A 21,318-nucleotide genomic window follows, 5' to 3' on the forward strand; every position below is an offset into this window, starting at 1 on the left:
GAGCTCTTTTGCCCCAGTAGCCTACAGTTTCTCCGTGATACCTTCTTGTCCCTTATAGGTCTGCCGGTAGAGCAAGAATGACCCCCATCGACTTTCGCATGACTCAACCGTCCAAAGCTCCCTTGATTTGAGATCTCTAGCCGTTAATAGTCAGTATCGGCCGGATCAAATCAGGACGGAGCTTGACATTTTCTTCAGATTCCGCGACGACAAGATTCATCAGCCAGCAGATGAATTGTAATAGTTGGTTATGAGCCATCTATTCCGCGTGTTACAAATATGCTGTGAGGCTTTACTCCGTCTGACCAATAAGCTCATAATTTCCATATCCTCAATATGGCCAATGAGAAGGATGGAATAGTATCGAAATGGCAAGGGTTCGGACCTGTAGACTTGATGAATATATATACATACGACATGATGGCCCTGATACCCATGATTAGCATCCTGCTTTCACGCATAAATTGTTAATCTTGCGAGGTTCCCAGTTGTCTTCTGCTATCTCCAAAAACTCCACATTTGTTTCACTTTCCCTCGAAGCCTCCACCCATTATATCAACAGTTGCATCCTTACCTGTGTGAAACTAATCGTTAGACGAGAATGGTTATGCAGCTTGATCTCCCCAGTGCCTTGAAGGTATCCGTCGAGTCGTCAAAGGAGTAATACAAACAGCTGGGCAAATCGGGGCTGCGGGTGTCAGTTCCGATTTTCGGGTCTATGAGCTTAGGGGGCTCAAAGTGGAGCGAGGGGGTGAAAGATGACGAGCAGGTGCGTTTGTATATATAAGAATGCCCTTATTTCCGTTGGGGGTATGCTGACCACTGGATAAGCACTCCCGCTGTTGAAGGCGACGTATGACAGGCATTAACTAAGTAGGTCCAGCGCTATAAGGGAAACGCTGCACAGCTCTAATACATAATACTGATTATTGGGGATAGTGGGATACTGCTGGGTTGTACTCGAATGGAAGAGCAGAGGAAATGATCGGAAAAGCTATTCGAAAATATGACATTCCGAGGCACAAGCTGGTTATCATGAGCAAATGCTGGGCCCCTGTGAGCGAACACGACGATGTGTTTATCCCTCCCTACTGGGGAGGCCTCCCCAAGAGTAAAGACTATGTTAATCAATTTAGTTCGTAGATAGCTCCTCTCCGTGGCTAACCCTCCACATTTACAAGTTAATTGGCCCAAAGGTCTCTCGCGGCGGGCGATCTTCAATTCTGTCGAGGCATCTCTAAAGAGAATTGGAACAGACTACCTTGATCTCCTCATGGTGCACCGTGGGCATGTCATCCAATAAGCTTATGCATGACCCGCAAATGGCGAGAAATACGGACCAAAAGCGCAAATTCCGACTGCGGCGAAGAGCCGCTCGGATCTGATAACTCTCCCTCGTTCTTCCTCATGAACTTCGGATACTTGGGTGCATATCGGGAATGTGATGTCGGGGAATTCTCCTTGAGCGCCTTTCCTGGTCAATATTCAATAAAAGTGGGAGTGATCTGTGACACAGAACGCAAGCGACAACGGCTAATAGGAACTGGTGTTTTATGGCGCTTAAAGTAACAAAGATGACATAGTTCTTGCATTCTTTGCAGAAAACGCAAAATTCGATGTAATCGGCAAACTCCGTGTAGTAACTGTGTGCGATCCAAGAACAGTGCCTGCATCTATGGAAATGACCTAGCAGAAACCCTACAGCCCAATCTTGCGCCGGCTGTGAAGTCACAGCAACCAAGCCATTCGGCGCCTGCTATAGAATCCTCAGCTTTTGGCAGTAGTTTGATGAGCCTAGGTCGGCCAGTATCGTCAATCGTGAACAGCTCAACAGCCCCGTCCACTACACCTAGTCGATTATCTTATGCAGTAGATTACCTGAAGAACAGAGTTAGACAGCTTGAAGAACGTTCATCCCAGGTAACCGCTAAGGCTGCTGCGTCCCCAGGTTCTACCTCAACGTCAACATTAAAAATAGAAACAACATCGTCATCCCTGGTAGGAACTTTCTCAGTTCACCATGAAAGCCGCCCATCTAATGAAACACCAGCAATCAACCGTAGCCTCGTACATAAAACTCGCCTATTTAAGCAGAACCATTGGAGTAATGGTGCTGTACAGGTCAGTTGTCTCTATCCAACGCATACGGGCGGAGAAACAACGAAAACACATTCTCTTAACGAAGAAATAGATCCTTCGCGAGCTTTTCGAGAGCATCGAGCCACACATACATACAGAATGGATCCAAGCTCACTTCCAACATGCAAAGGTGCAAACTCCTACCAAGGGTCATCAAATCGCAGTGGACACCTCCTTGGCCCGCACCACCAAAGTGGGGTCTGCCCCAGAAAGATGTCGCTGACAAACTTGCGGATTGCTACCTGCGAACGATCGAAACCATATATCATATTCTCCACATTTCTACATCCAAAGAGATTATGAGGAGGTATGGCTAAATGTCGCACCTCCGGACACAGCGTTCCTGGTCCAACTTAAGCTCGTACTCGCCATCGGGGCTACCACATATGACGAAAAATTCTCAATGCGGGCTTCAGCCTTTCGATGGATCTGTGAGGTCCAATCCTGGCTTGCAGAACCGGGGTTTAAAGCAAGACTAAACAAACAGGTTTTGCAGACTAATATTCTGCTTCTCATCGCTCGACAAACGGCAAGCCTTGGTGGCAGTCTGGTCTGGATTTCGGCAGGATCTCTCATTCGGGGCGCAATGCTTCTTGGATTGCATCGGGATCCCACATTTCTCCCAGAAAGCACGGTGTTCGCTATTGAGATGCGCAGGATACTGTGGAACACCATTTTGGAGATAGCTCTGCAATCGAGCATAGACTCTAGGGCGCCTCCTCTCATTTCACTTGGCAGCTTTGATGTTGAACCGCCTCGCAACTTGAACGACGATCAACTGATGGTTGGAGACCCTCTGCCGGCATCAGATGATACTTTTACCCAAATGTCTGTTGCGATCGCCCTTCGTAAAACATTTCCAATTCGCCTGGTGGTCGCAGAATTTTTGAATAATCTATAATCCCGTAGTACATATGAGGAAACTCTTCAACTCGATGCAAAATTGAGGATATCACATAAGGAGTTGTGTCGTGCTCTCCACGGCCTTAAATCAGCCACGGGGTCCTCCCCTCTCGATTCCAAGTCCAAGTAGTAGATTTCATCATGCATCGCAATTTCTCAGCACTTCATATCCCTTTCTTCGTGCCGGCTCTACGCGAGACGACCGATGCGTTATCTGCCTCGCTGAAAATTTGGCACCTGGTGCGGCTTGCTCCTTACGGTGATGAGGCCTCGCCAACAGTAGAAAACGGTCTAGTGCGACTCGCGATTAGTGGGTCCCACTTCTTTCGCGGGAGCGCTTTGCTGGCTAGCCTTACGGCAGCAGCCGAGCTCATGTTCCAGCTGCACGAGGAGACTGGTCTAAGTCCAGCACCATTAAGGCCCGACCTGCTTGCCATAGTCAACGATGCTATAACTTGGTCCTTCCGGTGTATTGAGGCTGGGGAGACCAATATCAAGGGATATCTCTTTACCTGTTTGGTAGCTGAGCGGGTTGACGGGCTCATGAAAGGAACAGAGAAGGACGAGTTTCCAGAGTCATTAATCACGGCAGTTGAAGCTGCTCAGGAAAAGTGCTTGCGGGTCCTGGAGGAAAAGGCGGCCGAGGGTCGGAGAGGCCCAACAGTAGACGTGCCTAACCAAATGGGGTTGGATATACCCGAGGGCACGGAAGACTGGGATATTATAGTAAGTTGGCCGCTAGCTTCATGAGCCAAAACCGTCGATAACAAAATATCAGATGCCAAATGGACGGTTCAATTTGGAAGAGCCCATGAACTGGCTGTTCAATGATGAGACAACACAATGTATGCCAATCTACTAATGAAACTCGAGAGTGCGCAAAGTGTTTTCCGGAGTGGGGGTTATCTGGAATTTAGGGCCTTGCTGTTCTATCTAACTGAATTTATATATGGCAATCAGTTTGGTCAAAAAGAGACATGTAGCTTGGATTTGCGAGTCCCATGATATAACTGATCGCCCCTCTCAACTTGGCTCTGAATCGAATAACTTTAGAGCGGCGTTAAGAGAGGTATAGTAGAGAGAAAAGGCTTGTGTAACAATTATAACCCTGATTACACTCACGGATTTTGCGGGGATTTGCGAAACCAAGTACTGTTCCAAATAAACAGAGAGCGGGAGAGACCGATTCTATTACATGTAGATATTGTACAGGTAGATATTGTTCTCCACTCCCCTGTTCCATTTCATTAGATAAAGCACGAAAAAGGGTTAATATGGTACAATAAACATTTCACTCACTGGCCAAACGTAGCTTCTTTCAAGCTTGAGTTTTAGATATAGAGCAACCCAAAAGTCAAGAAGGTGGCCAAAATGCAGAAAGAATAGCGGAGTTCTTTGCAGGTAGTCAGAAATTTAAACTGATGGCAAAGTAGGTGGAATCAGTGATCTAATAAAAATAGGTGGTAAGACAATGGAATGAAATGGTGTAGGGAATCGGTGAATGTATAATAGTCAAAATTTGAAAAGGGTATATAAAACCGAGAACGGGGCAGGATAGAGGTATATAAAACAAGAATGGGAAATCCAACCACTAAACATTCCAAAGGAAAATCTCAAATAAATTATGAATGACGAAGAAAATGAAATAGAGCCGGATGTAGCATGTGCATCAAAAGACCAAGGTCAAAGAAGGGGTTAGTTTATATAGCGAATAAGGATACAGTCTACCAATGAAGAGGCAAAAAGGATGGGGGTAAAATAACGAAATATAGCCTCAAATGGAAATAAAAACAACACCGGGGAATATTAATTTTACCAAACATGTAAGGAAAATGGATGTAGAAATGTGTCTTGGAAAGGGGTAGATATATGGAACGATGAGCGGAGTGTAAGGGTATGAGAGGAGCATGAGAAACGCCCAAAAGGCAAAACTGCATGAAACAACGAAAATGATATGTAAGTTACCGTTACGGGTAATCCAACACATCAATATAGAGGGAATAGCTAAGTCGGAAGCTCTCTCTTGGGATAGGGCGTCCGTCCATCTCGTATCACCTCTGGCGTCGCTTGGTTCTGTTTAGGCCGGGCAGCCGCGACTTGCGGTATCTCGAAAATCGCAGGTATGCCAGGCACGACGCGAGTCATTCCTCCCCAACCGTAGTTTTGGATTCGGTAATAATAGTAGAATCCTTCGTAGGCGGCCTGTCCGCAGTGGAGACAGCCTCGTTGAGAGTTGCAGCTTGCAACGCGTCGTCGCCATGGCCAGAGGAGCCGGGCTTCTCAGCTAGAGATGATGAACGAGGAGGATGCGTAGTCTCGGCGCCAGCTGGCTGTTCTGTCGGGTGGAATGGAGGGTACTTCGGTTCGTGGATATCTGCTGCGGGGAGAAGCTGTGGCTCTTTGGTTGGCTGTACACTGATGTTTTGTACTTGTCCGAATTCGAGGGATCCCCTTGGGTCTAGATCAGACGGCGAAATTGGTCCTGGATCAGTGTTAATAGTAGGGGCATCATCAGTGGAGCTTCTGCAGTCCATGAATGCCCCGCTAGCCTCGTCAGCAGTGTCGAATGTATCCACTTCTTCGATGTCCTCATCATCACAATCGAACGGAATTTCATCCTCTTCTTCTTCGATAATTTGGCTTTTCCTTGCGCCGGAGCCGACGGTTTGAGCCCCAGCGCTCGTACCGATTACATTTTCCCTTGATTTAGGTAACCCCGGAGTGCCAGGGCCGCTTGCAGCGGGGAAGGCAGATGTGGCAAGGGATGGACCCTTAAAAGCTGATCGTTTTCGGCGAGCAAAAACAAGGCCTGATGCTGGTGATGAAAGGATGGAACCTGGAGCAGCTTCGTTGTAGGCGTTATAAGCTGCCCCTTTATGATGACCGGACCCAGCAACCGTTGAAGGTCCACCACCTCGAATAAGCCTGATATTACTTGGGAAGGGGGTGCTTGAGCTTGGAGTTGCGGGTAGAACTTTCACTGATGGGTGCGGGGATCGGGTAATCGTCTGCCTGGCAGAGGCAATGGGTGTTGATACCGTGTTGGTACTATTCGAGGATATGGATGAGGTCTTGGAGTGCGAATGTGCATGATGAATACTCCGAATGGAGGAGACAGACGAAGAAGTAGATTTTCGCCCACGTAGGCCCACAGATGAACGACGATATGAGTTGCGAGGGGTAAGGGGCGAAGGGGATAAGGAATTACGTTTATGAGTAATACTCGCGGTGCTAAGTGGTCGGGGCTGGTGGGACAGGGAGCCAGAACGGGCAGCCCCTGGATAGGAGGCATTGCTTGGAGTAAGGCTGCTTGCGGTAGATGAACGTTTCATTTGGATTGGAGTTTGTTGTGTTCGGTTAAACGCCGTGGTGGTAGGTGTTGTTTGGGCTGGTCTGGAGGCAGGTTCCTTATTTTTAGGAGGACTTGATTTGTCTGTGAGAAACTTGAGCGAAGGTGCATGAGAGAATGACTTCGAATGAGGCGACTTGGCTCGTTTTGTGGATTCAATTAGCCAATGTTTAATAGATGCGAGCTGGCTGATTATAGGGTGATGTCGGCGACGTGTGCCATGTCGTCTCAAGATGCTCTGCGGATGCGATAAATCAGGCTGAGACGCACTGAGGTGCAGTGTACTGGTACGTGATCTGCGATTTTCTTTCGGGGGGGGCACTGGACGGTGACGTGATGAGCTACCTGATCGGACAGAGGGATCTTTCTCGATGGGAGGCGACGGAAGGACCGAGACTGGGGACGAGACAATGGCGGTTTCTGGTAGCTTAGGAAGGTCGGGAACAATGATTTGAGCTGCATCATGTTAGAGTTCATCACCGCTAGATATTCATGGGGGAGGTGTGCTACACTCACGGGTTGGTATGCTTCTCCTATCTCTCCTACCCCTACTTCTCGGCGATTTGGTAGAATGCCCTTCCTCATCAACCTCGACAAGTGCAGCTGATATTCGTTCGAGTCGGGTACTGGCGGCACTCAATCGACGTAAATTTTTCGCTTCAGCCTCCCTCTCGCGCCTTTTGCGCTCTCTTCTCTTTTCCTTCCTTTCCTCCTTCTCTATTAGGAGCGCCCACCAGCCAGCGAGCGCATCACATCGCTGCGCAAGTACGCTTTCAATTACCTGATCAATATTTACTCCTGCACTTCTCATCCGCTCTAGGGTTGTTCTTTCCAGCGGGGTCGAGAACGGGGCTGGTCGAGCTAATTTCAAGATCGCTTGTTGCTGCGGGGAATGCTCAGCCAGAAACGAATGATTCAGGACATCGGACAAGGTAGGCCGGAGAAGCGGACGCTTCGATAGTAACAGACTTATTAGTGACTTTGCATCCTCCGGAAACCGCTCATTATACTTAGGCTCCTCCGTCAAAATCCTTTTTTTAGTGATCTGGTCGTCGTCATCGTCGAAAGGCAACTCTCCCGCAATAAGAGCATAGAGAATTATCCCCAAACTCCAAACATCCACCTTTTCCCCGGCGTACTTCTCACCCTTCAGCATTTCCGGCGCGCTGTAGCACACCGTCCCGCAGAATGTTTGCAGGTAGCTCGCCTTTCCTTCATATTCCCTCGTGAAACCGAAATCGCATAATTTGACATTTTCATGCTTGTCGAGCAGAATGTTCTCCAGCTTCAAATCACGGTGTACACACGATTTACTGTGGACGTAGCAAACAGCCCCGACAAGCTGTGTGAATATCCGCTGGACCTTCTCGAGCGGCATCGGTCCATTGCAGCTAAGATAGTTATACAGTTCATCACCCGGACAATATTCCAAAGCCAACCAAACAAGATTTTCCGTCACGATCACTTCGTACAATCGAGCTATATGCGGATGGAGAAATTGGCGATGGTGGTGGATCTCGCGCGCGAGGTTCGCATCTTCCCGACTCGATGACTTGAGAACAACCTGTAAATACCCACCGCGGCCATGTCAGTTTTCGATGCGCCACTACAACCAGGCAGAAGGGAGAGAAGATATTATATCCGCAGTACCTTGGAGCCATTCGTAAGCTTATGCGTCGCAAGATAAACTTTGCCAAAGGAGCCTTTCCCGATCAACTTCCCGAGGTTGTAGTTACCGACATTTCGCAAATCCTTCGACGAGAATTCTCTGTGTAGCGAAGAGTAGGAAATCAATATAAATTCATAGATAGGAATGGCAGCGGTATAATGCAGGAAGCAAGATTCATGTGGACGAAGGGGGTGAATTACTGCAATAACTCTCGGTAGGAGTTGACGAGCTATGCGGCATCGAGAGAAGAAAAAGTTAGCCAAACCACCATTTCCGCCAGAGCGACTAACAGAACATGTAATAATCAATCCATGCGCAAACACACCTTATCCTTTTGAAGCTGGGACTCGAGCTTCGACTTGGGGGGCGGCATGTGTGAGGATTGGAGTCGCTGATTAATGTGATGCTGCCCCTCGCGTTGATCTTCTCATTGCTTGCGAATAGTCAAAACACCGCAGGTCAGCCATATAACGGAATGGGTTCGATGTCAGGACTTCAGGAGATTTGGTAAGATGGAGGACATCGACTGTTGTGGAGTCAAGAGAAGTCTGAGATAACTTGGAAGGTCTGTGGTGGCTGCTTTTTAAGCCCGACCGATACTGGAATGATTTAACGAGGTTAGGTTCGTCGCGGGCGGATAAAGTTGGCGGAAGAGCGACGATCATCCCTTGAAGCCTCTTTTGGGCAATTATTTAAGTTAAGGACAACGACCACAACGACCAACAACGAACCACAACGCCAGAAGCTTCAGGCTACAACGAGAAGCAACGACGATGCCGTACGGACAAGTACACCTGTTAATTAGCCGTTCCAGTTGCTGTCTACGGCTGGAAATGGTTACCACTGACCCTTAGCCATCGAGGACGCCGCTTGAGACGTGGTTTGATATCTACGCGGCAGTCTATCACGGCCCTATGCTGTATATTGCCATACGGCGCGTGTCTTTGCATACTTGTCAGTTACCCATTACTCACCCATTATTAGTTACTATTGACTGAATGAATTGTGGCAAGAAACTAAGAACCGGTTTTGTTTTGACCAATGTTGAAAAACGTGGTCAAGAAACGGGCTATGCCCTGGGCAGATTTGAATTCCGGGAGATGGAACAAGAGCGCTGCGGAACCCTTGAGAACAGCAGCGGGAAACACACTTAAAAGGGCTGCTTCAAATACTACTGAAATACGAGGAGCAGGAAACCGCGAACGGAAATCATAATTACCATTCTTCCATTTACGCAGTGTCTAATGGGCTTCTATGGATCCTTCTTTGAAGATCTGTCTCCCCAAGTTCCAGCGACAATAAATTACACCTTTGAGGGATGCCTTGTATCGAGGACTCTCTTGGAAGAATGGGCGGAAGAATAATTATGTCTGAAAAATATCCCCAGCTATTCACTCTCAAGATTGCGGATCCAGTTCGCCAAGGCACCAACAAACCTGGTTCCAGGGTTATTTATTTTAGCCCTTGTCCAGGAACTCATATCCACGCTAGTCTGTGATCTCGGAATTTAAGAGAGGATGGGGTGGTTATGCCGAAAGACATTTACAAATGCGAAGCTAGTTACCCGTCTTTTGGGAACCCGTGTCGAAAAATATCCTTCCTCCCAGTGATACAAGCTATATACTCATGCGGATGCAAATGGACGTCCTTGTTAGTTGCTTACCACCACTATCTTATTATCGTCCAGATTTGATCCTAAACGAAAACATCAGACGGAAATGAAAAGCCCGGAACCCACATATGGCGACGGGATAAGAACATCTTTGTCACACACTCCGAATATGTTGCTGAGAAGGCAGCGCGTAAGATATTCTTATCTATTTTTTGATATTCCGACCCTAGATTACGAATGGTCAAACTTCGTCCGGCTCATCCACAAAGTGTCGTAGGAAAAGTATACTGAGCGTTCAAGTTCATATTGTCCTCCGACAATAACGTCCCCACTCGTTGGACTAAAAGGCAAGACAGCCACACGAAGTCAAGGACTGCTGCCCGCAAATGATACCCCTTATTGTTCTTGTTTCACAGGCGGTGGAAACGCAATAGATCGCCAATTCAAAAGGACATCAGCAACCCACGCCTCGCAGCAATCGAACCGACCTGTGCACTGATTTTGTCAGCTCCCTCGACAGTGGAAATCCAGTGGCCCAGTTACAGTTGGAAGAGCGGAAGGCTGGGTAAACCGATCCAACCTGAAACAGACAAATAGCAGAACTTGACTCCACCCGCCAATCAAGTACAACCTCCTTCCTCATCGCTGATAACATCAATTACAACATCATTCTACCTTGGCATTAGACCAGGCCACTGAAAATAGCCCTTGGTCGTGAACGGAAAAATGTCAGTGCAACCTCGCTTCCTACAAGGCTTGGAACCGAATGCCTCTTTGACCCCCATATCAACGGTATCCCTAGTCGCCTAAGGCTAGGTGAAGACAGACCAAGCACATTACACTACAACAGTCATCCGTTTTACCACGGAGGCCGAAATAATATCTTCTTTCACTCCTATCGCGCTCACAGGGTGCTTGGCGTTCAGTTCAATCCCATCACGACGTGCTTAAGTACAATTTAGTGCGGTGCTCAGTATAGCATAAAATCAGGAAATGGAATAGGAGAAGAATAGATGGAAGACGAAGAGCAGTGTTAATACTGAACAAATAGTGAATCCGACCCTGGCATAACCTTTCTTCTGAAGAGGGCAGCCCACATGGTGGTTTCTTCTGAACTCCCCATGTGGACTGATATAACTAAAACTTGTCAACTGGGAAGATTTGAGATGCCACGAGCCAAGACACTTTCTTGGATGGTCTTCCCACGTGGGCGCCAAGGATGGGTACAAAATGAGAAGCCAGCGCTGAAAGTCCTTCATGAGCTTCCCACGTAGTCCCGCTTTCCGATATCAACGTTCACGTACTCTAATGGCCGCCTTGGATTGCTTCTCTTTTCTGCTGCTATCCATTTGTCACAAATCCGTTATTTTTCTTCTTTTTCCGATGGGAGCGTGCAGTCCAAGACCTGAAAGAACAGCTTGTCAGAAAAAACCCCTTTCGGTCTTTGTACCTGGGGAAGCAATATGGCATGCCACTTACTTATTATAGAAAATATCCACGTCAACGCGAGTTACCGTCTACCAATTATCCATATTTCTTAGCTCTCCCATGATCCGATATGCTCCTAGCGGCATGCATATGCATCTTCGCTACCTCAACCCTCCTCAGTGTTGAAAATTAGCCTCACCAATTTGGCCATCAGCCTTGCGCTTCCGTCTACCCCGCCTCGAAATGCGGCCCAACCGCTCCGCCTTCAACGGTGTCATTCATGATACAGTTCGGGTTTTCCATCTTTCTCCACAGAGATATATTCCAGACATTTGTCAACACCTTACAGCATTATAATGGAGCCATTATCTTTGGCAGTCGGCTTTGCTGGTTTAGCAGGGCTTTTTTCGACCTGCGTTGACTGTTTTAAACTAGTCCAAGTTTATGATTCACGCGCTTCAGATTATGAGGTATTGCAGACAATGCTTGACAACCAACAATTCCACTTTATGGCCTGGGGCAAGGCGTGTGGTTTCATGCATCCATATCGTACAAACTCCAAGTATGAAACCACCACAATCATAGAGGAGGTATTTCTCTCTGGAGTAGTCTAACAGCCGTTGCAACCACAGGTTCGACGATCCAACCTCTTCTCTTCGTAACGAGCGAATAGAGCAGACAATGGAAAAGATCAAGTCTCTACTTACGAACGGTGACCACTTGAAAGAGATTTACGGGCTCAAAGTCCAACGACCACCGCTAGGGTCGAAATTTACCGAGGCCGCATCGTATAGTGCTTTCTCCCGAGCTTTCCAGAATACGAAAGCTTTCTGCAATACAAGCCTGCAGCGAAGGGTCCATATCATTGGCTCTATTCGATGGGCTGTGAGCGATCGGGATAAATTCGACCGGCTCGTGCAGAACATAAAGGATCTACTTGGAGACCTGACAAAGTTCACTGAAGATATCGGGGTCACCGAGTCTCAACACCTAATCGTTGAGTACGAAATAGAAATGATTGACGACGAGCCCAGCCTAGCAGTAATTGCAGCAGCCAGTGCCTGTGATGGTGATGATGACGTCCTCTCCCAGGTTGCTAGTCGCAGGCTCCAGATGGTAAAGGAACAGTCCGTTGCCAATCAATCAGTGAGATTCGATGATAGCGTTTCAATGGCTTCCGCTCAGTATTACACTCCTTCTATGAGCACACTTATCGAAGATGAGGATCATACCGTTATACAGGAAATCGGTGTTACCCGGGTGCCAATATCGGAATGGCGTAAAATGAAAACCCGCACCGGGATAATCCCGTGGCTGAAAATACTTGTCGTTGCAACGAGCTCATCAGCTGATGGGGTAGAGATGCGAGACTATATCCAACCGCTGTCGAGAACAAACACTCTTAGCGGGAGCGTGGAACCCGTTGCGCGTGAGGGGCTGCTCCGAATAGCAATCAACTCGCATACCCTTCTTAGTGTCCTGAAGAGAATAACACGTTGTAACCTCACACCAAAACACAATGTGCTGGTTTATCCCTTCAAACCCCTTATTCTCTCTTATGATTCCCTCCGGAATTACCTAACAGTCATGCGCGACAAACTTGGCACCCTACGTAAGCCTGATGACGCTCACACGCCGGAAGAGACTGCTGGATGTGTCCCCGATCAGCCGAAGCCAGCTCCAGAGAATTCACCTTCGAAGCACTCTACGGCAGAGCAGGCTAGAAGAGCATTTGAAGAACTAGAATGCTTGATGAACTTTGTTGACAATGATATGCAGGAACTATTGCATATACGGCGTCAGATTAGAGAGAACGAATTGCAGAAAATTCATTTCGAGCACCTCTGGCTGTTGTTTCAGCCAGGTGTAATTGTCATCTCCCCAAATACTACTTCCAAACTGAGGGCCTACCAAGTGCTTCACGTGACTGGCGGACGCCGAATCATCGATCCCGATAACCATTCCAAGAGCGAAGGCCCGGATAGCCTCGACAACATGGATTACGATAATCAAGAAGGATACGCTGTCATCTCATCACGCCAATGTAGCGACTTTTTTGTTGACTGTTTTTATATAGACTTCAACGGATAAAAGTATGGGCCGAGACCGCAACGGTTCGTTATCTCCGAGTTTGTTGGCGAACGCCGTATTTCATCTTTGCCTATCTATCCTCCCAACCAGACTCAGGTCAATGAACACATTCTGGATCGTCTAAGAGAGCGAGGTCGGAAGTTTGTGCATTGTACCACAAGAAAAAGGCTCCTTTACAATGGAGCCATATTACAAGAGTGGGACCCTGGTCACAGAGACACTTGTGGGGTTTGCGCTGGAAACTACGTAGGCCAAGAGCAGGTAAGCAACACTTCATTTGAGCCAACCCAACTGTATCTCGATTAATTAAATCGTGTCATGTAGCGAAGCAGTGAAGTTATCATCGACCACGTCGCCGCCCTTGAACACTGTAAGCAGTCCGGCTGTACCTGGAATCCGTCGTTCGGGGGAAGCGTGATTGCAAAAGCCACCAAGGCCAACAGAAGAGAATCTTTCGAGACCATAGACTGTTCGATACCTAACTGCAGAGCGTGCACCGACGTCTTTGATGATGGGGTGGGCGACCTAAATTCCCGAGATCAGTTTATTCGCTCTTCTAGAAGCTTAAGGGCACTCCGTCAACATGAGCTAGAGGACGAACAGATCCTTCTACTACCGAACCGAATATGTGGATATTCTTTGCAAAGTAATAAGTGGTACCCACTTTATGTCTATCTCCTCATGTCAACTGAAGCACCGTCCGTCGGCCTAAACGAAATCATCCTTCCTGCTGGCCACAAGGAAATGCTTACCTCGTTAGTCAGGGGCCAGTCTCCTGGAACCCGTGGAATTCAAGATAATTTACCCGATCATCAAGACATCGTCGTTGGCAGGCGCCGTGGTGTCGTTATTTTGCTACATGGAACTCCAGGAACAGGAAAGACAGCCACGGCAGAAGCACTTGCTGCTAGTCTCGATAAACCACTTTTCTTGATCAGAGTTGCAGCCCTTCGGGGTACATCACGAGAGATGGAACAGTATTTGACTCAATCTTTTCATCTAGCAGAGCGATGGGATTGTATCATATTGGTACGCGAGGCAGATGCTCTCCTAAAATCACGTACCTTCGCAGACCATGAAGGGAACACTATGACTTCAGGTGTGTTTTTCCGTAATTACTTTTGCAGCTGTAGCTGACGAGCCCAGTCTTCCTCGATGCACTCGAGTATTTCTCGGGAATCCTTATTTTTAAGACTAACCGAGTCGGCCAATTCGACGAGGCCATCACATCCCGTCTTCATCTTTCACTTCATTATCCCCAATTAAACATTGCCACCACAATGGAGCTTTGGAAGCTATATCTCAAGCCTCTGCGTCGCAATCCGCACCTTATAGTTGACGAGAGTGCCATCCTTGCCCTTGCGGAATCTATGCATAGGCGATTACGATGCAATGGCCGGCAGATCAAAAATATTGTTGATACTTCCGTAACCATCGCGCAAGAGGACGCAGAACGATCCAACGAAGAAACAGTGGAGCTGAGTGACAAACATGTTGAAATTGTCTTCAGATCAAACCAAATATTCCGTGAATATGTAACAGGTATTCATGACAACAATGAACCGCTCCATGCTCTGGCAGGAGAGCCGCCTCTACCCGAGAGCGAAATCAGATCTGCATCAACTTTTAATCAGCCGAACAAGACACAACAGATCAGAAGGCCAGACGCACGAGCTTCTACCAGTCTTTCCTTCATCGTTGACGAGTATCCTTAATATAGAATGTATGCTAGGTAGGGGATGAAACAGCGAGCGAGGGGTTTAAAAAGTAGAGCCTGGTTGCACATTTTTAGCTGAAAGATGACATAAAATACTACAGCGTCAAGCGAACGGTTTATAACCTCCATACCTCGGCAGGGAGTCAGATGCGAAATCCAGATTGAAGCCCACACACTACGTTCCTTGGCCCGTGTGTCAACGCAGCAAGGAAGGACAGGGCTGTTCTTGTAGAACCATTATTTGGAACGCAACCACGTAAGGATAAGGGAATGTAGGATTTTCTGTATTTATTTAAAAAGAAAACTACAATAACCCCAATTTTGCTATTTCTATTTCATTGATTTTAGGGAATTTTATCAGAAGCAGAAGTTGCTCTGTTCGTGACCGAGAATTTATGACGGCAGCATAGTTCTGGAAAATTCCCGCTTAGTACGGTACGATATGACAAGCATATATATATACTCAGGCTAAATATCCAAGCAAACACATCCATCTGTTTCGTCGAGCCTCTGTACTCAATTCAATTCATATGATGAACCGAATCTACAGAACGAATATATATACATCGATCAAAATCTAGATGGAGCAAGCCATAGTATAGAATACAAAAATCTTGTGAAGTTGCACCGGACTGTATTGAATTCTAAAACCCAACTTCGAAACCAAACCGCCCGTTGGAAACGGTGAATTCTCTAAGAGTTTGCCAAAAATGACATTTTCCTCATTCTTACAAACCTGATGTAATATAGTAACAAGGTACCTGTTCTCTCGCGACCGGAGAGCCATAACTAACTGGCGCTCTGCTAGGACCTCAAACTAACAATTCTATGGTCGCCCAAGCTAGCAAGTAGTTATACCTAATGCATATATTCGTATCGTCATTAATCTATGGAATTTATTTCACTAATGGAAATATCGAACGCCTTAGTTATCGCCGTCCCGATAGTACCCATTCATTCGGAATCTTTTCACACCCGTTGAAGAACTTGGGTCTCGCAAATCCCACCCTCTCTCAAAGCTTCTTACCCGTGCAGTGTTTAAATGGCTACAAGTCCTATTCGATGTTCCCGTTTCGTGGGGGCCCAATCTGTGTTTTTAACAGGGAACAGAAAAAAAATTATTTCCCCGCCCGCCTATTTTTTGGATTCCACGCCAGTCCACCAAGTGAGAGACTCCAGGTGCTGGCGTGCTCGTTTGCTAGTGCAGAATGTTGGATCGACGCTGGCAATCCCGGCTTCGCCAAGAAGACCAAGGCTTGCTAATGCAAGGTAGGAATGGAGGAGATCTATACGGAGGGTCAATTCCCCTTCCAACATGCAAGACAGAATTAAAAAGAGGCAAATCTAGGGTAATGATGGCTAAGTATCACACACCTGGCGGATCGCCGACACACTTTCCGAATCCCCCTATGATATGCTGCGTTTTCTCAAGGAGATAGCGACGACCCGCTTCTGCGTTGATAACATTAAGACTGTCCAGAATCTAACACAACCATCAGCCGGCGAGACACACAAAACAAAAATCGGTTATAATTATAGCGCAGGGAGGGATATTTATTTACACCCAGTGTTCCAGTTACCCAGAATGAGTAACATGTGTCGGCTATTTTGTTCGATCTACCATTGAATCCAGCCAAATGGAGATGCTCACTTGGCCGCTGAGGGGGAGATAGTATATCTGGGAGTGCAGATATTTGTTCATCTATTGATCTATCCACCCCAGGAGTTATGTGCTTCTCAGGGCCACTTTCGCCTTCGTCAACCTCTTCAAGGTCTGCCGTCTGCCGCCATGCTAGCCAACGGATCAAGTCTTCGAATTTTGCCGTTTTAAGGGAGAGGAACGGTATACTATGGCTGACGGCAGGCGGTGTGCAACCAAGGAATGAAAGCGAGGCGAGGGCACAGTACGTCAGACCAGCTATGACAAATGTAAGTTTGGGGGTTGGTTATCATACAAACAGAGCAGTGCGGTATGTTGCGTACCATGCGATTCGGTCATTGGTGACACTGAAAACCCTCCATCATATGACTTTCATTTGTTGATTTCTAGTCAGCCCGGCACGCTCGTTTTGTATAGAGTGAAAGGGGGGAGACCAAAATCACCTGACAATCTTCAATATGAGAGATGAGACGGTTAGTATTGATGTCTTCAATATCCTTAAGATAATCCGCGTCTTTCCCCCGTAATATATATCGTACACCAGCCGCACAGCAACAAAACCGTAAGTCATTGCTTCCCTCAATCTGTCCTCCGGGCCCCAAAATCTCCCCAAAACTCCCATCCTCCCGTTGTATGTTGCGTAGCCACAGTAAACATTCTCTCCGTTTAACACGGGTCAAGTCGTCACCAAGCACAATCAAAGCCATGAGCGCAAAGAACGTGGCGGGAACATTCGCGGGATCCCAACATTCATTTTCATCAGTCCTCTTAGAATCCCCGAAGATCGTCCCTGGGAATCCCCGAAAGCCACCAGAGGGTACCTGGCAATGGTATATCCAGTAAATGTAGCCCTTGCGTTCTGCCAGGGAGAGGTTGTCGTCCAGCGCGTCAAGCAGATCAAGGCCAGCGAGGCTGAAAAAGGCCAGGGTCATTCGACTTGAGTCATTGGAAGTATACTGATGCGGAAGAAACGTTTTCAGACATCGAAGGAAGTATTTGATCTGGCGATCTTTTCGGAGAGCGGCGACTTCTGCCATTTGATAACGGCAGACGGGGAGAGACAGTCGACCCTCTGCCCTCTTGATTCTAAAACGCTTTGTTAGCAGTAAGGGGTAAAATGTCAGGTCTAGCGACAATTCATTGAGCAATTGTTATTCAAGCTGTGACAAAGCGTATCTAAGCCATAACTCGCAACGACAAAGACAAAGGCATGTCGAGAGGTGGTTGTATAAGCGCTTGTTCAGTCCTTCCATTGTCGCGGGGCGGAGTTTTGGATCTGGTGCCTGACCCTCTTAGTCAGCAAACATCGTGCCCTGGTGGTTAATAAACTCTAAAAGTTATATATTTTGATTGATCAACACCGGATATCTCATCCACCACACAGCTCCAGTCAACAGGCATGGTCCCTGGACTTGTTTCCAACACTCGAAGCACACCGCGGGAAATTGTAGCTTTCTTCGGGAGAGCTACAGGTTAGTGCTTCACCATGGGCCGGCTATCGTCAAAAGGCTACATCAAGCTGCACGCTCTCTTCCAGTTCGCCCTCGCTATCTACCTCACTCGCTACAAGGAAGTCATCTCGGACTGCGACCTCGTATACAATGTTAATGATGTTATTCGGATCGTGAGTATTCCTGTTGTTGGCTAATCAACATCTCCTTCTCTCGACCACATATGACAAGAACAAAATTACAACCATCGTTTTCATGACCCCAGCCCAACAGACCCCGCTAACAGCTATCCCAATGACTCGATGATTCCAGGATGCGACACCGACGTTTGCCCGTCCTCGCTCTCCGTTTGCCTACTGCGGCGTTATCCTGCTTGTCTTCGCTCTTTTCGACCTAATATTAACCATACGGCTACCTTTAATCAACCAACTAATCTCTATAACGAGGCGCCTTTTCGATTCCCGATTAGCAAATAGCTCCGGCCGCTCCCGCACTTCCCGCACCTCCCGCACCTCTCCCTCCTCCCCCTCTTCCCCAGCATTATCCACCGCCAAAAAGATGCTCAGAATCTACAACTCCATCTTTACGCATATGTGCATCCTTCTTGCCGTAACCAGATGCCTAGTTTTCTCCATCATATCAATACGAATCTACGCTTCTGCGACTGATATTTGGGTGCCGGCTGCTGCTGCCTCCGGGATGCAGGATACCGCTGCGCTAGACGCGAAAGCCATCCATATGAAAAACAAGGTGGTGCTGGGATATGCGGTGATAGAGATGATGATTTCCTCTTCTGTAAGTAAACATATATATATATATATATATATTTCATTCCGTGTAGCTCACTCTTTATTTACGCTGTTTACCAGACACTCCTCTCCCTCAAAGATGAGCGCCGCCAAGTGGACTCAGTCCTATTATTCGGACCCCTCCTCCCTTCACGATTTCTATAAGAATAGTTTTATACATATGGCGGTTTCGTGTCGTAATGCGACCACACACTACCGATAGGTACATAATGGGGACCTTGTTTAGTCAACCGACGAAGGACGAAGTAAACTGAGGAGGTTTTTCTTGCCTGCAGCGCAGAATATTTTCCACTTCTCTGGCTGGAGAGTTTGGGGTACAGTACAAAGAGAAAAAAGCCGAGTCCCGAAACAAGGGGTTTCTTCTATTTCACTCGTATACCCCTTTGGGTTTTTTTTTTTTTTTTTTTTTTTTTTTTTTTTTTTTTTTTTTTTTTTTTTTTCTTTCTTCTTTCTTTTTGCTTTCTTCTTTTCTTTCTTTTAAATGTGTGCCTGTTCCTTTTGGGTTTTTCCTGTCTCATTTTCAAAGAGAAAGAAAGGCTTTGGAAGAAAGCTATGTACATGTACTGTACATTGTGGTTCTGTGTCACCCAACAAAAAATGAAACGAAGCGATTCATAGCATAGGATGTTAATAAGGTTGTTGGGGGAGCATTTGCGTAAAATAGATTATTTAGGTAATAATGTATTTTTAGGCGGTTCAGGTTTTATCCTTCTTGTCTAAAAAAAAAAAAAAAAAAAAGAAAAAAAGAAAAAGAAAAAAAGAAAAAGAAAAAAGAAAAACAGTCATTATTGATATCCGTACTCATACTGCTTTTCCTCCAAGCTTTTAGTTTTTATTCTCCATTTGTTTATGTTCAACATGTTCAGCACACTGATTTCTGAAAGAGAAAATTGAACTGAAGTACTCTGCCGCCCCATCAATGGTCAGGTGAAAAACTAAAGCTTGTTGCTCTTTATCAGATAATAACAAGCGTTCTATGTAATACTCAATTCAATCCACCAATTTTAGTTCTTGATATATAACGACTGTGGCAGAGCCTCACACTCTCACGGTAAGGCTGAGTCTTCATTCTTCGGTCTATTCATTCCATCACCCCGATATGATGGAGATAGTCATACAGTACCTAGAGTAGTCAGTCGGGGTGTCACTACCTACTACTCCGTACTAATGTAGGTAACTACTTAGGTAACCACCCACCCACCTACATAAGACACAGACAGCGAGTCAAGAACAGCAAATCGTCCTCTGCATGGGATGGGATGGATTGCTTTTTTATGTTGACTTCTAACTACGGCAGCCTACCCTACCAGCGCATCCCTTGCCGCGAGGCACAATTGGCGTTGTTTTTAGCGTGTACATTAGTGTATTAAAGACACAAAAACTACCAGATTATAAGAGATTGACTGTATTGGCATGTTTTGATGTGTGTAATCTATTTACCCTAACCCTAATTAAGATATAAAATGAAACTCCTATCAATATCAACTTTTCAGATAGAGAGAAATATTACTACATACACTATAATCAGACCTTGATCTTGAAGCTTTATCTTTTATACTGACATCAGATATAAATTTGAGTGAAATGACAGAGAAATTTGATAATAATAAATAAAAAAGTTAATAGTGAGAATACAAGAGTAGAAAACATGAGATAGTGAATCTAACTAGTTATATCAACAAATCAGAGTCAAGTGAATGTTTTGAATGTTTGTTTTTTCAGTATTCAGTATAAAAGCTTAATTCCACATAATACTCATGTTATGGACACGCACGAAACATATTAGTCTTAATAGAGTTAGTATATTACTATATATAGTTTAGTCAGTCTTAGCGTTAAGACGATGAGCTTCGTCTCACAGATCTCTCACCAGGTGTATCAAGATCCAAACCCTTTCCATATATACGTAGAGATTTCCCAGATATAGAGATCCCTCACATAGAGATCCTTCTGTATAGAGCTCCCTGAGCATAGAGACTGTCTCAGGTCTAGAGCCTCCCCAGTGTATGATCCCAAAGGGGGCGGAACCTGCGGAGTAATCTTGGCAAAGAACTAATTACCCTGCATATAACAGGGACACAGAAAGCTGGGGGAAAGCAGGGTGAGGGTGCATCAGTCTGTGAATGATAATAACAAAAGGAAAGAATATTAAATAACTACTCCGTACGCATAGCAATAATAGGGCTCATTTTCCTGCTAGTGATTAATAAGATATTAATAATCTGGATCGGTTGAGATCTCAGAGATCTAACCAAGCTAGGCTAGTGTTCCTTAGTTCCCGGATTGAGTCAAACCTATAATATCGTGTGGCGACACAGCAGTGACCTGTACAGACCCACCGGCAGGACCGGTTCGGTTCGGCAACAACCTAATCCGCAGAATTTACAGATAGACAGATACAGACACATATACACACATACACACATAAATACACATTATTATCCAAGCTGCGGGGAAGACATCTAACATCTCCCAGTCCTCTTTCCCCGC

General features: G+C 46.3%; 6 protein-coding genes across 8 annotated transcripts; 4 read left to right on the plus strand and 2 right to left on the minus strand.

Annotated features, from left to right (window-relative positions):
- Positions 1-3: 3 nt before the first annotated feature.
- BDBG_01777 (alcohol dehydrogenase) lies at positions 4-1,303 on the plus strand (the record flags this gene model as incomplete). Its single annotated transcript, XM_031720480.1, has 3 exons — positions 4-769; positions 940-1,135; positions 1,197-1,303. Exons 1-3 carry the CDS (start codon positions 719-721, stop codon positions 1,301-1,303), a joined length of 354 nt encoding a protein of 117 aa, XP_031576684.1. The 5' UTR covers positions 4-718.
- On the minus strand, positions 523-8,706 carry BDBG_01779 (CAMK/CAMKL protein kinase). 3 transcript variants are annotated; one of them, XM_031720483.1, is made up of 6 exons: positions 8,386-8,701; positions 8,261-8,289; positions 8,042-8,159; positions 6,908-7,955; positions 3,555-6,847; positions 849-3,468 (listed from the first exon to the last, which is right to left on the minus strand). In XM_031720483.1, the coding sequence occupies exons 1-5, from the start codon at positions 8,431-8,433 to the stop codon at positions 5,184-5,186; spliced, it is 2,907 nt and encodes a 968-aa protein (XP_031576687.1). In that variant the 5' UTR covers positions 8,434-8,701; the 3' UTR covers positions 849-3,468; positions 3,555-5,183. The 3 variants fall into 3 exon arrangements, with proteins under 3 accessions (XP_031576686.1, XP_031576687.1, XP_031576688.1); XM_031720484.1 differs by lacking the exon at positions 849-3,468 and having other exon boundaries at positions 3,860-4,230; positions 4,342-6,847; positions 8,386-8,692; XM_031720482.1 differs by having other exon boundaries at positions 523-6,847; positions 8,386-8,706.
- Positions 1,408-3,974, plus strand: BDBG_01778 (C6 transcription factor; the record flags this gene model as incomplete). Its single annotated transcript, XM_031720481.1, has 6 exons — positions 1,408-1,565; positions 1,602-2,121; positions 2,192-2,354; positions 2,436-2,967; positions 3,135-3,768; positions 3,821-3,974. 6 exons carry the CDS (start codon positions 1,408-1,410, stop codon positions 3,902-3,904), a joined length of 2,091 nt encoding a protein of 696 aa, XP_031576685.1. The 3' UTR covers positions 3,905-3,974.
- Positions 8,707-11,456: 2,750 nt separating the features above from the next.
- On the plus strand, positions 11,457-14,906 carry BDBG_01780 (uncharacterized protein; the record flags this gene model as incomplete). The annotated part of the gene is made up of 5 exons (XM_002627063.1): positions 11,457-11,662; positions 11,733-13,125; positions 13,195-13,452; positions 13,516-14,290; positions 14,338-14,906. 5 exons carry the CDS (start codon positions 11,457-11,459, stop codon positions 14,904-14,906), a joined length of 3,201 nt encoding a protein of 1,066 aa, XP_002627109.1.
- A 332-nt stretch (positions 14,907-15,238) lies between these two features.
- Positions 15,239-17,854, minus strand: BDBG_01781 (protein farnesyltransferase/geranylgeranyltransferase type-1 subunit alpha). The gene is made up of 5 exons (XM_002627064.2): positions 17,012-17,854; positions 16,892-16,937; positions 16,471-16,826; positions 16,283-16,391; positions 15,239-16,194 (listed from the first exon to the last, which is right to left on the minus strand). The coding sequence occupies exons 1-5, from the start codon at positions 17,603-17,605 to the stop codon at positions 16,043-16,045; spliced, it is 1,257 nt and encodes a 418-aa protein (XP_002627110.1). The 5' UTR covers positions 17,606-17,854; the 3' UTR covers positions 15,239-16,042.
- A 45-nt stretch (positions 17,855-17,899) lies between these two features.
- Positions 17,900-20,036, plus strand: BDBG_01782 (uncharacterized protein). The gene is made up of 4 exons (XM_002627065.2): positions 17,900-18,192; positions 18,332-18,814; positions 18,889-19,879; positions 20,014-20,036. Exons 1-3 carry the CDS (start codon positions 18,055-18,057, stop codon positions 18,970-18,972), a joined length of 705 nt encoding a protein of 234 aa, XP_002627111.1. The 5' UTR covers positions 17,900-18,054; the 3' UTR covers positions 18,973-19,879; positions 20,014-20,036.
- Positions 20,037-21,318: the final 1,282 nt, after the last annotated feature.

This window comes from Blastomyces gilchristii, assembly GCF_000003855.2.
Source record: "Blastomyces gilchristii SLH14081 genomic scaffold supercont1.3, whole genome shotgun sequence".
In the NCBI taxonomy this organism is placed as follows: Eukaryota; Fungi; Ascomycota; class Eurotiomycetes; order Onygenales; family Ajellomycetaceae; genus Blastomyces; species Blastomyces gilchristii.

What these genes read in the sequence shown, in the direction of transcription:
- BDBG_01779 (XM_031720482.1), bottom strand. Translation starts at nt 8,433, where the DNA reads ATGCCGCCCCCCAAGTCGAAGCTCGAGTCCCAGCTTCAAAAGGATAAG. An exon ending in CCCAGCTTCAAAAGGATAAG is followed by an intron (nt 8,290 to 8,385) that starts GTGTGTTTGCGC and finishes GATGCCGCATAG; the next exon opens with CTCGTCAACTCCTACCGAGA. An exon ending in TAGGAGAAGCATACCAACCC is followed by an intron (nt 6,848 to 6,907) that starts GTGAGTGTAGCA and finishes AACATGATGCAG; the next exon opens with CTCAAATCATTGTTCCCGAC.
- BDBG_01782 (XM_002627065.2), top strand. Translation starts at nt 18,055, where the DNA reads ATGGGCCGGCTATCGTCAAAAGGCTACATCAAGCTGCACGCTCTCTTC. An exon ending in TTAATGATGTTATTCGGATC is followed by an intron (nt 18,193 to 18,331) that starts GTGAGTATTCCT and finishes CGATGATTCCAG; the next exon opens with GATGCGACACCGACGTTTGC. An exon ending in AGATGATGATTTCCTCTTCT is followed by an intron (nt 18,815 to 18,888) that starts GTAAGTAAACAT and finishes GCTGTTTACCAG; the next exon opens with ACACTCCTCTCCCTCAAAGA.
- BDBG_01781 (XM_002627064.2), bottom strand. Translation starts at nt 17,605, where the DNA reads ATGGCAGAAGTCGCCGCTCTCCGAAAAGATCGCCAGATCAAATACTTC. An exon ending in CTCATATTGAAGATTGTCAG is followed by an intron (nt 16,938 to 17,011) that starts GTGATTTTGGTC and finishes AACAAATGAAAG; the next exon opens with TCATATGATGGAGGGTTTTC. An exon ending in GGGTAACTGGAACACTGGGT is followed by an intron (nt 16,392 to 16,470) that starts GTAAATAAATAT and finishes TGGTTGTGTTAG; the next exon opens with ATTCTGGACAGTCTTAATGT.